This window comes from Callorhinus ursinus, unplaced genomic scaffold (assembly GCF_003265705.2).
Source record: "Callorhinus ursinus isolate GAN/ISIS: 27379988/994484 unplaced genomic scaffold, GSC_fseal_2.0 scaffold8, whole genome shotgun sequence".
Lineage (NCBI taxonomy): Eukaryota > Metazoa > Chordata > Mammalia > Carnivora > Otariidae > Callorhinus > Callorhinus ursinus.
Window position 1 is genome coordinate 37492731 of NW_027397070.1, and position 12720 is coordinate 37505450.

Genomic DNA, 12720 nt, shown 5'->3' on the forward strand with positions numbered 1-12720 from the left:
AGGCAGGACATTGGTCTTAAATAGGAATAAGGACTTGAAGGGTGCCTGGGTGGCTCAGTTGTTACGCGTCTGCCTTCAGCTCAGGTCATGATCTCAGAGTCCTGGGATCGAGCCCCACATCAGGCTCCCCGCTCAGCGGGAAGCCTGCTTCTCCCTCTTCCACTCCCCCTGCTTGTGTTCTCTCTCTCCCTGTGTCTCTGTCAAATAAATAAATAAAATCTTTAAAAAAAAAAGGACTTGATCATGTTTAAACAAAAAGATTTGGGTCATAAAACTGTAAATGAGCATGTAGCAAGCCATCAGTAAATGTATGTTGAAAGAACAAAGATCAGAAGAAATTTGGGTGATGTTTAATGTATTTCACCTTCCCTGTTTCTAATTTTTAATATAACCTGGTAATAATAGATATGCATTGGATAAAACTGAATTCCTTCGGTCAGTTACACTTCAGACACAATCTTTATTTTGTTGCTTTTTATGGCACTTATCCAAAGGTGTAACTATTGATGTTGAACCCTAGGTAACTATTTACCTAATACCCTAGGTATTAGGTAAATAGTGATTTAAGTCTGTAGGGTTATTGATGAAAATGAATGAAATTCATAGTCTTTTTAATGGGGGGGGGGGGGAAGGAATAGGAAATGCTTTCCTACCTGCCTGTATTCAGCTGCCAAACACATTTTCATTTCCAGGTGGCTATACGCAAACAGGAGATTGAGGACAGACTCAATTCATGGATTGTGTTCAATGAAAAAAATAAAGAGTTGTGCACATGGCTGGTGCAGATGGAAAACAAAGTTCTACAGACAGCAGATATTAGTATTGAAGAAATGATTGAGAAGTTACAGAAGGTAAGCAGGAGTACCCCGATGGTTGCACTTAAAAGACTACCACGGAATTCCCCGCTCTCGCTCACGGGCTCAAAGTGGCATAATGTTATAGATCGATTTCTAATAACATTGCAGAAATATGAAGAGCCTTTCTCACTTTCTTTATTCCTTTTCAGAGAAAAGCTGGTAAGTGAGGATTCCAGAGAGATGGGAAGTGTGGGACCATTCCGGGGGGGGGGCACGTTGCTTGCTGTGCTTTCTCTCGGGTGGTCTGCCCAGAGCAGGGGCTTTCGTCAGCTTAAGCATCAGTTCACACCCCCAGCGACTTAACGGCTTCCGGTGGCTACTGTGAAGGAGTTCTCCTTGCCAAAGGGGAGGGGCCGGCAGCAACTGGGTTTATAAATCTGAAATGGCCACCAGGTGCCACAGGGAAGGGCAGAAAGAGCATTTGGGGCGCCTGCATGGATCAGTCGATTGAGCATCTGCCTTCGGCTCAGAGAGCATGATCCCAGTGTTCTGGGATCGGGCCCTGCGTTGGGCTCCCTGCCAAGCAGGGGAGTCCACTTCTCCCTCTCCCTCTCCCCCTGCTCATGTGCTCTCTCTTGCTCTCTCTCTCTCAAATAAATAAGTAAAATCTTAAAAGGGGGGGTGCATTCTTGGTGCAGTCATCCAAAATGGCACTTAGTGATGATACAGGTTAATTTAGTTATACTCTGTTGTCCTCGGTGACCCAAGTAGGTTAGATTAGAACAAATCTGGGAGGGGAAACCAGGGCTACTGGATTAAGAAAGTAACTACTGGGGGCACCTGGGTAGCATTTGACTCTTGATCTCAGCTCAGCTCTTGATCTCAGGGCATGGAGCCTACTTAAAAAAAAAAAAAAAAAAAAAAGTAACTGCTGCCTTACACATTACACATGTGCCAAGTGGGCGTTGTTTGACTCGTTAGCTCCTCACTGACGAGTTGCATTAATGGGTGTGAAGTTTTTTATTTTTTTATTTTTTTTAATTTCAAGAGGCAGCTGTATGCTTGTGACTGACGAAATGAGTTTTCAGTAGTAACTGAGGCTTTGTATTTTGGTGCCTTTGTCAGGACTGCATAGAAGAAATAAACTTGTTCAGTGAAAACAAGTTACAGTTAAAGCAGATGGGTGACCAGTTGATGGAGGCCAGCAACAAGGCAAGAGCAGCTGAGATCGAGGACAAGCTCCACAGAGTCAGTGACCACTGGCAGCACCTCTTTGACGTCATTGGATCAAGGTGAGAAATGGCCTATGAGTTACTCTTATTCCCCAGGTACAGTGGTTACTACACAATACTGAATTCGATCCACAGTATTAATATAGATCTAGAAACTGAGCTCAAACTCTCAAAACTGAGCTCAGTCTTGCTCAAAGGCAGTCCAGCAGTTTTATAAGCTTAGAAAGGCAAAATTTGGTAAAAAAATGAGTGGAAATTCTTATTTCAACATTTTAGGAAGATTATAGTATATCACGCTTTAGTATTTTTTTTTTCTTTAGCTTAAAATTTCACATGAAGCTAGGTTTAAATGAGAGTTGGAAATTTAGAGAAGAGATCCTTGAGGAGGTACTATTTAGAGGTTTTAGCTCTGCTTTAGGATTTGCATGTCCCCCAAATGAAATCCTGCCTGCCTGTTCCTGCTTGTATGTGGCAAATGCAAGTAGGTCAGGACACGGGCCTGATTTCTAGATGCTAGTCCCCGACTGCCTGCCCCCACTGCAGGGGTTTGGCACACTCAAGGCAGGGGTCCTCCACAAGTGTGTGCTCAGCATGCCAGGCCCCGCTGGGCATCTGGTCCTAAGATGTGGACTTAAGAGACATGTCTGTGGCCACAAATCAAAGCTAAATTCTCTAGTGCAGTCTTATCAGAAATAAGACTGGTAATTTTATCTCCCCTCACAAATTAATGAAGATGATGCCCCCCAAAGCGTTTAAGGGCCTTTTGTCTTCAAATTCTCTCTCCAAAGACAGACCCCAACCAAAGCGTTTTTCACGTGCAACCTGACATATGAAAAGATGGTCACTCAGCTCTGGGACCACCCATGCAGCTTTGTGTTTATACCGGCTGAGTGAGTCTTTCACATAACAGTGTGTTTAGGTGTTTTGAACACACATATAAAGCAGAATATACAGGAGAACCTGTAAGGAGAATGAAGAATTAGGGAGGAATGAAAATAAGATACCCTTAATAATTTGGCATTTATTTCCTTGACCTCATTGTTACTGTAAACTATAAGTGAACCTGGTTCAATCAGCAAGGGCGCCAGGTTAAGTGCTATGAGAATTTACAGACAGGAAGTAAGATGAGTCAATTACATTAATGGGAGCAGCTATAAAGCCAACTGGTTTGAGAGCTCAGCGCTCGTCTTTCTGGAGTGGGGGTGGGGATTAGGAAGAGCCTTACAGAAGAGGGGTGTTACCAGATGGTCCTGAGTAAGAGGTTGGGATCCTTGAACATTACTGGTGGCAGATTGTTGTGAGCAAAAAGGTACAGAGATGGGGCACCTGGGTGGCTCAAGTCGGTTAAGTGTCTGCCTTCAGCTCAGGTCATGATCCCAGGGTCCTGGGATCAGACCCCTCCCCCTCCTTCTGCCCCTCCCCCTGCTCATGCTCTCATGTTCTCAAATAAATAAGTAAAATCTTTTTTAAAAAAAGTACAGAGATAGAGCAGCATGGAAGTCTTTCAGGAAATGACAAGAAGCTCCATTGGTTCAAATATAGGAGATGAAGCTAGAGAGGTAGGTTTAAGCTAAAGCTTAAAAGACCTTCAATTTCAACTGAAGACTTGGCCTCTTAAATAAAGTCTGAGTCATTCATGGTTCTTTAGCAGTCGAAGGCCTGCTGAAGACAAATATTAGGGTGATTTGGCTGGCAGCGTAGGCTGGGCTGAATTTGACTTTGTGCCAGATGAAAAAGAAAATCTGTAGAAATCCATGGCAGTAACCCAAATAAGGATTAAGAGCACAGGTTTTGAGCATGTCCTGACTTCTCACTTACTTATGGTAGAAACTTGAGTAGTATCTAATCTTTCTAAGCCTCAGTTTCCAAATCTGCAAAAAGTGTCTAACAGCACTGCTTACGTCAGAGGCTGCTGTGAGGCTGGATGGCGGGTGTCTCACGTGCGGCACAGGATCAGTGTGTGGAAGCCAGCATTTACTGAGTGGCTATTATCACTGTTTTTCCCTAGTAAGACTCGAAGACAAAGTACCATGTTTGTTGAATGGGAGAGGATTTCCTCAACTGTGTCTAATACTGAGCAGTCTTCCCTCCATGAGACCAGTGTCTTTTTTTTTTTTTTTTAAGATTTTTATTTATTTATTTATTCATGAGAGAGAGAGAGAGAGAGAGAGAGGCAGAGGGAGAAGCAGGCTCCCAAGGAGCAGGGAGCCCGATGCGGGACTCGATCCCAGGACCCCAGGATCATGACCTGAGCCGAAGGCAGACGCTTAACCATCTGAGCCACCCAGGCGCCCGAGACCAGTGTCTTGAACCTTCTTATTTCCAGTGCTTAGAACAGTGCCTCAGATACCTGTTGAAATGAACATTCCAGTGCATAAGAATGTGATCATTTCTGTTGGGTAAATTGTGTCTAGTATGTCTTTGTTGACATTGTCTTTAAGTCCTAAGTCATCTTGGGCACCTGGTGATTGAGGGTATGATGACATCAGACCTGTTTATGGATCATTCAGGAGCAGGGTCTAGATTATGCTTCCTGAAGACTAGAGTGACAGTCTATTCTTAATCATTCATGCTTTGGTTCTATAACTCTGGAGTTTAATAGGCTCTTTCCTTTCCTCCCTTCTCTCTGGCTGCCTGTCTTCAGCCAATTCCTTGGTGGGAAAGAGATAAAACAGCAAGTGAAATTTCATTAGTCTTCTTGGAAGGAGCAATTGGCAAAGTAAGGAGCTGAAATAATGGCAAATATATTGGCTACCAGCTGTATTCTTGACCGTGTGCTTAAAAAGTATGATTTCACTTAATCTTGTTTGTAATTCTGAAAGGTAGATACCATTATCCCATTTTATAGATACAGAAACTGAGACACTGAAGATAAGTAACTTGCCCGTAGTTACATAGCCAGCATGTGAGGCCACCAGGATTTCAACCCATAGTTGTGTTGCTTCCCTGCTACCCCAGACTCTTCTGGTTTGTAATGAGGAGAGCAAATGAGAGTCTAATTCCTTCAAAACTGAAGGACTGGGAACAGAGTAACTTATCTTAAAGCAAAGACCAGGTGAGACAGATGGCTGAGAGCCTAAGAAACTCCAAGTTGAGTTTCCCCTTCAGGTGAATTTGTGGATTGAGGCAGCAAGCTGGGACCTGCCATAAATCAGGCTCATGTAGAATTAGCTCCTTGTCTCATCTCTGACACTGATTTCCTGCTGGGCCCTACACAAAGGCATCATCACTGGGGAAGGGGGTTAGGGGCCCAGGCTGCAGAATTTAGATTTGAGCAGTGCCAAGCAGAACCTATAGTCCTGCAGGATGCACAGGCCATTAGCCCACAGAATTCTGGACACCATTTAACCTTTTCTCTCTTGCTCACCGTATTCTGCTGCTTCACTCCTATAGCAGGGGCAACATTTCATAAGTAAGATTTGGAGGGAGACCCTACATAGGTACCCAGCCTCATGACTTCAGGATTTTAACTACAGACATTTAACTTCAAAGTTTAGAATGGTGTTTAAAAGTCTATGATCTCAGTAAGTCAGGTTTAATTCACTGGGAAAAAAAATTTTTTTTAAGGCCTGTTGTTTTGGGTATGTTCTCAGCAAAATAGAGGTAAATTTCAAAAGACGGTAAAACCATTTCAAGTAGTAGGCTTCCCTATGGGATGGATAGGGGAGGAAATTGGTGTTGTTTTGGAAGTCAGGTTACTTGTATAAATCTTTCATTCTTGCAACAATCCTGCAAGGTCAGTATCCTCTATTTTACCGAGAGGCACACTGAGGGTCAGAGAGGGTAAATAACTGACCCCAGGGCAGAGGCGATTCTGCACAGGGTGGGGATGAAACCAGGGTCTGTCTGTCATGCCGCACCATGCATCAAAAGAGCACTGGGCTCCTTTGAGATCTGGCCTTTTAGAGGTAGTTTGTTAGCATTTTTCTAAAATGTAGATCTCCGTGTGGAATTTATTGTCTCCTCCAGAGCAGTGGTTCTCAAACTTAAACATGCATCAGAATCCCTAGAGGGCTCATGAAAACCTGGGCTGCTGGACCCCACCATCAGAGCTTCTGATTCTGCAGGTCTGGGTGGGGCCAAGAATGAGCATTTCTCACAAGTGCCCAGGTATTGCCAGCAGTGCTGGTCAGGGGGACAGAGAGCTAGAGTGAGCAGCAGGGCAAAGTGACACGGTGCTGCACCAAAAGTCAGAGCCCCTGGACCTGCCACCTACTATGAACAAGTCTTGTGACCTCTGTGAGCCCCGATCTCCTTGTTGATAAACTATGCACCAGAGCCTGGCAGAGAAAGCTCAGGACAGCGATGGGTCTGTCCATCCACATCCACTGTCAACCTCTGGTGCAGTTCAGTGTGGCTATATGGTAATAGAGGAGGAGAAAGCAAGCTCAGACCCAAACCACTGTTCTTTCTCTCCTTGTAAAGTGTTCTTCAGCTTCTATAAAATTGTTAAAGCAGAGAACCCGAGGGCTACATCTCCCAAAATAACCAACTCCTCAGAGAAGGGAGCAGGGGAGCCTAAGTCAGTCTTAATGCTGATTCCTCACATAAGGTTACATAGGCCCTGGTGTAGACATCAAAATTCACAGAACTGGCTCTCCATCAGAATTGCTGCAGGAGCTTTTAGCAGTCCTTGTGGGCCCTTGGGCAGCTTCTTATACTTGTAACATCTGAACTCTTTTTTTTTCTTTTTAAGAGTTTATTTATTTGACAGGGAGAGAGAGACTGCGAGAGAGGGAATACAAGCAGGGGGAGAGGGAGAGGGAGAGGGAGAAGCAGGCTTCCCGTGGAGCAGGGAGCCCCATGCGGGGCTCGATCCCCAGACCCTGGGATCATGACCTGAGCTGAAGGCAGACGCCCAACGACTGAGCCACCCAGGCGCCCCAGAACATCTAAACTCTTATAAAACATGCTATTCGTGGACACCTGGGTGGCTCAGTTCGTTAAGTGGCTACCTTCGGCTCAGGTCATGATCTCAGGGTCCTGGGATCGAGCCCCACATTGGGCTCCCTGCTCGACGGGGAGCCCACTTCTCCCATTCCTCTGCCTGCCACTCTCCCTGCTTGTGCTCGCTCTCTCTCTCTCTCTGTCAAATAAGTAAATAAAATATTTAAAAAAAAAACATGTTATTCATTTCATCAACAGAAAGGCCATTTGTTTTTTTTGAGGGGGTTATTTGGTTTTTTGGAGGGGTTTTTTTTGTTTTTAAGATTTTATTTATTTTTATTTTTTTTAAGATTTTATTTATTTATTTGACAGAGACACAGTGAGAGAGGGAACACAAGCAGGGGGAGTGGGAGAGGGAGAAGCAGGCTTCCCATGGAGCAGGGAGCCCGATGTGGGGCTCGATCCCAGGACCCTGGGATCATGACCTGAGCCGAAGGCAGACGCTTAACGACTGAGCCACCTAGGCGCCCCGATTTTATTTATTTTTAGAGAGTGAGTTGGGGGAGAAACAGAGGGAGAGGGATAAGCAGACTCCACACTGAGTGCAGAGCCCGACTCAGGGCTCGATCCCACACCCTGAGATCATGACCTGAGCCAAAACCAAGAGTTGGATGCCCAACCAACTGAACCTTCCAGGCCCCCAGAAAGGCCACTTGAAGCACTATATATTTTTTGGTGAATGGTGTGATTATTCCAGAACCCCATCTGATTTGATGACCAGAAAATTATGTACTAACTATGCTTATTTGACATATTTAACTTTTTTTTTTAATTGTAGCTATTAAGGGCACCAGGCTTGGCTCATTAGGTAGAGCATGCAACTCTTGATTTCGGGGTTGTAAGTTCAAGCCCCACATTGGGTGCAGAGATTCCTTAAAATCCTTTAAGGGGTGCCTGGGTGGTTTAGTCGCTTGAGCTGCTGACTCTTATTTTGGCTCAGGTCATGATCTCAGGGTTGTGGGATCGAGCCCCACGTTGCCGGGCTCTGTGTTCAACGCGGAGCTTGCTGGTCCCTCTCCCTTTGCTCCTTCCCCTGCTCACGTTTGTGTGCTCTCTCTCTCAACTAAATAAAATCTTGTTTAAAAAAAAAAGTCTTTTTTTTTTTTTTTTTTTAGGATTTATTTATTTATTTGACAGAGAGAGGAGCACAAGTAGGCAGAGCGGCAGGCAGAGGGAGAGGGAGAAGCTCCCTCTCCCCCTGCTTGTGTTCCCTCTCTTGCTCTCTCTCTCTGTGTCAAATAAATAAATAAAATCTTTAAAAAAAATTTTGTTTAAAATTATTAAAGCTATTAGCTCCTCCTTCCCCATGTTTTCTTAGATAGTATCTTTGAAAACGGACTCAGCGAAATGTGAATGCAGGAGAGACCACTAAAGAAGCTTTCAGAACTACCAGCATGTGCGACCCTCTGTTTTGGAGGTAGCTAGGCTGCCTATTAGTGGGAACGCTTTGGGCGCAGGATGTTGGATGAGGGACAAAAGATGCCAGGTTGACTTGCTTCAGCCAACACAGACCAAAGCTCTGAGAACAGGGTCCTGCCCCCGTGCCTCCCCAGTACCCTCCCCTCAGTGGGACTCATGCCAGAAGAAGACTCAGTTTGACACGTCTCACCTGTGTCTACTTTGATTTCAGAAACTCCCTGTGTAGACTAGATAGTTGAACTCCCAAAAAATCCATCTACTTTTGTTTCTCAGGACCCCTCCCCCATTTCATTATTCAAAGCCTTTGCTTCGTCCTATGTAGCAGGAGCCCTGTGGCCATAAGTCAGTCTATGTCTTTGGTAAGTCACTCTGGCTGGTTGTGAAGCCTCTTCAGAGACATGGGGCCAAGGGAAGTGGAGGCTCTCTAAAAAGACTCTTTCTAGCAGGATGTGTGAATGATCTGGTCAGAGCTGTCAATGCGTAAAGCAGATGGGACAGCTAAGTGGAAAGACATACCCCAGAATGTTTACAGTGGGTATCTTTTGGTGTTGGCATCGATGATTGTAATTTTCTTTTTGCTCATCTGTATTTTCTGATGTTCATTACAGAAAAAGGAACATGGTTTTGTTTTGTTTTTTTCTTTAAAAAAATGTCATCAGTGTTTTTACCTTTTGCCTTCATTTCTCTTGATGGTAGAGACTTGGCACCATTGGGTCAGTGTTTGAAGGAGGGACTTACTCAGACATGCTCCCATATATGATCCCTCCCTGTGTAGACTAGATAGTTGTCTTACTGCCAGAAGGATCAAGTCCATGAAAAGAAACTTTTTAACCAAGCATAATTTTCACATTTCACCTACCAATGTGAAAAGCCCACCTATTGTATAATAGTAGCAATTAAACTGTTGTCATTTAAGCTCAGCAGTTACTACCATGGCAACTGTGTTTTGGGATTGTTTTTCTTTCCCTTGCAGAATGGGCAGGGAGATGTGTGCCTTTTTAAATTGATAAAGTTTTTCATTGCTCTCTGTTTATCTGTATTTTCTCAAGGTTAGTTTGGGAGACCAAACAATGCTGCTAGTCATAGAGTTGACTTGCTGTGGCCTGATCCAGTAGGACTGGAAGGATTTAGAGATTCTAGCGCGGGAAGAGCCAGATGTGGGATCGGCCTCCCCACTTCCATTTTCCTTCCGATCAGCCTGATCATTGCACCTCTGGAGCATGGGGCCACTGCTCCTGGACCCTGCAGAAATGCTTTTTTGAGGGTTGGGGAGTTTCCTCGAGGAGACTGCAGCCCCACCAGTGCATTCGGGGGGCAGGCGGCATCCAGCAGCACCAGCAGGTCCAGTGTACTCGGCTTTGGGGCCCATATTTAGGGCCCATATTTAGCAGGACCCAGGGACAGCTGAGCATGTGGGCACAAGTTAGATGTTGCATTTGGAGAGAGCTGTTTCCAAATCTGCACTCCCTAATTTCACTGGTCCAGAACATGCTCTCTCTCTTTCAAGGTAAGGATGTAATAATTACTAAATGTTGGGCTTTTGGGACCCGTGAGAAATGATTGATATTGTCGAGTCTTAAAATAAGGCTGAGAGTGAGCCTAAAAGGGACTGGACACAAACCAAGGGTGCTCTGGTAAACAGCCACTTGGGCTCTCTTAGAGAAACCAACGTTAGGGATAAGGAGAAATTTTCAGAGACATTATGGTAAACCCTGGGAGGAGTTAACAAGGAAAATGGCAAAAATTCTTCCCCTGCAAAGTCTTGAACACTATTTGTACTATAAGATAGATTTTTTTGCAAAAAGCAGAGGAATGGACTCGGTGAACTCTCTGCCTTACCTAAACCAGGATGCACAGAGCAAAAAAGGCAGGGCAGAAACCCCAGCCCCACCCCCAGAAATTTCTTCTTCAGGAAGACCTGAAGAAGGCATTCCTGTTGGACTCAGGGGCTTCCAATTTTGCCAGTTTTTTCAAACCTGAAACAGAAATTTGATTTGAAGAGGACAGAAATCCTCTTTTCTGTGCCCCAAATCTAAATGTTTCTTCCCTCCGTTTACAGCCCTTCATAAATAACCCATAGCCAAGATAACACTGTGACTTTCTTCCCAGCATTGCAATCCTGTAGCGTCAGAACAAAGACTGTGTGTGTGTGTGTGTGTGTGTGCGCGTGTGTGTGCGCGCGCGTGCTCAAGAGAGGAAGGAGTGGAGATATTTGTTTATTGGAAGGGAGAAAACAGAGATTAAAACATGCAGTGAGCGGAGAGGCCGTTCGGTCCCTTCCCCGGGGCACTGCTTTGTGGCCGCGAGCCTGCGGGAGGGCAGCCGCTGGGGAGGATGCTGAGCCGGGGGATGGAGCTGCCCGCCGCCGCCGGGGGAGGGGCCGCCTCGGCCTGGGAGGTGGAGGTGCAGCCGGGAACTTGGAGCTTCCGCTAACCAGGAGGAATGGTTTTTTCTCATCAACAGTAAGTGCCATTTCAGCCATCAGCTCAGCATATGGCCGAGGGGCAGCTGCCTTGTCTGTGTGTCTCGCTCTCTCGCTCCCTCGTGTTGGTTACAATAGGAGTGACCGACGAGATGGTGGCTGTGTGTGATCAGCCATCAGGGGGATGGGTGCTCTCCCTGTGTCCTCTCGCCTGTGGTGTCGGCAGTCAGCCTTTGACAAGCCGGGGAGAGAGGTGATGATGCTGAGTGGAAAATGGAAGTCCTCCGGCGAATAAATGCTTCAAAGAGGCGATTAGCTCAAATGTCTTGTAATGTCCATGCCCCCCACATCAGGGCTTCAAGATCTTGGAGCAATTGATTATCTTACTATAAAGCTGTTTAGTCATTTAAAAAGATGCAATTGTACAGAATCTGTACAGTGTTTTTAGCAACTTCAGCTGCCCCACAGGTTTGCGTATTGTTTGTTTGTTTCAGCATAAATTCAGATACTTCCACCATCTGTTGTCCTTAGTATTTTTTTAAGTTATGCTGTCCACATTGGCATGGGATTTTTTTTAATTTATGATGATCTAAGGTCTTTGTAGTTTAACTGTAGACCCTTTAGCATGTAGAGAATAGGAGTGAAATGTAAATTATTCCATAGAAATGAATTTGGTATTAAAAGCCTCCATCACACGTTGTAAGACTTAGTTCTGATACACAGAATGATATTAATAGGACTTGATTTTGTTTTGGAGGGAGAGTGGGGTTCATAAGTATTCTATTCTGATCTATCGCTATTAAAATAAAACTTTATTCACCTTAATTATGTTCTGCATTTCTACCCATAATCCCTGCAAAAGATCTTCTAATTTGTAGCTACTCTTAGCAAAAGTTCTTCTTTTGTTTGGTTTCATATAAAAATGCTTTAGTTCTATCCAGGTCTTCCACTAATCCACCCAGGTGAAAAACTTCCCCGTTGCACCTAAAAATGTTGTTTTTCCAGTCCTCAGAATTAGAATTCAACTCAGGAAATCACACTTATTTTTTCCTGGAGAAATAGGACTTATTGAAATATATGTGTGAGCAATGTTGTTGAGTGCACTGGGGTAAAAAACATGGGTAAGTGCAGAGATAGGGAGCTCCGTAAACAAACGGTCCCTGGGGTTGATGTAACGCAGTATTGCGATTGCTTCCCTGTGCCAGAAGGCTGGATTCTGAAGGGCTTTCCTCGTGTCCCAACATTAACTCAAGATTTAAATTTTTCCAAGAGCGATATTAACAAGGCCTGACATGGAGGTCGGTTGCCTGGGTTGGCAAATGACACATCCTTCCTGGCCTGGGAAAGGTGATAATTAGATTACAGTATCTGTACGGAAGAGAATGATACAGACTCCACCAAACAGCTGATGGTTCCTAGAGCAAGTTGTAACATAATTATCTGAAAAAAATGTTTTAAATCACCATGCAGTTTTGGATATTATGCCTTCTGTCAGAGGTTGGGACCTAGAAGGAGGTTAAATCCTGATTAGATGAATCTTTTGTAGCTTTTTGGCAACTTCTTCTTTTCTTTTCCTCCTACCTTCCCTTCCTCTTTAATGTGCCCTAAGAGTAGATGTGATTTGTGTGCTTGTTTTTCAGTATTTCACTTGCCCTGTAGGGAACCAAGGTATAGCAGCATGTAGGGCTTGTAATGTGGCAGCAAATTATTTTGTGGCAAACGGCTTGGAGGTGCTCTGACCTTTACCTCTTTCTTTTAATATATAATACAGCCATGTCTTTTATGAAAACAAATTTGAAGGTATGAGTGAACATCATTTATTCTTTCAAAAGATATTTATTGAGCACCTCCTATATTGTATTATAATGTTGAAATTCAATCTAAATTACATCATGAGCTCTAT

At 44.4% G+C, this 12720-nt stretch overlaps 1 protein-coding gene across 4 annotated transcripts in view; it reads left to right on the forward strand.

The window, feature by feature from the left end:
• SYNE2 (spectrin repeat containing nuclear envelope protein 2) overlaps positions 1-12720 on the forward strand; it is a 314602-nt gene that overhangs the window by 273481 nt on the left and 28401 nt on the right. For 3 of the 4 annotated variants that reach the window (XM_073895326.1, XM_073895325.1, XM_073895327.1), the window contains exons 98-99: positions 693-851; positions 1923-2089. In XM_073895326.1, coding sequence (XP_073751427.1) covers positions 693-851; positions 1923-2089 — 326 coding nt within the window. Of the gene's footprint in view, positions 1-692; positions 852-1922; positions 2090-10585; positions 10858-12720 lie in introns of those variants that run through there. The other variant, XM_073895328.1, reaches the window with a different exon arrangement.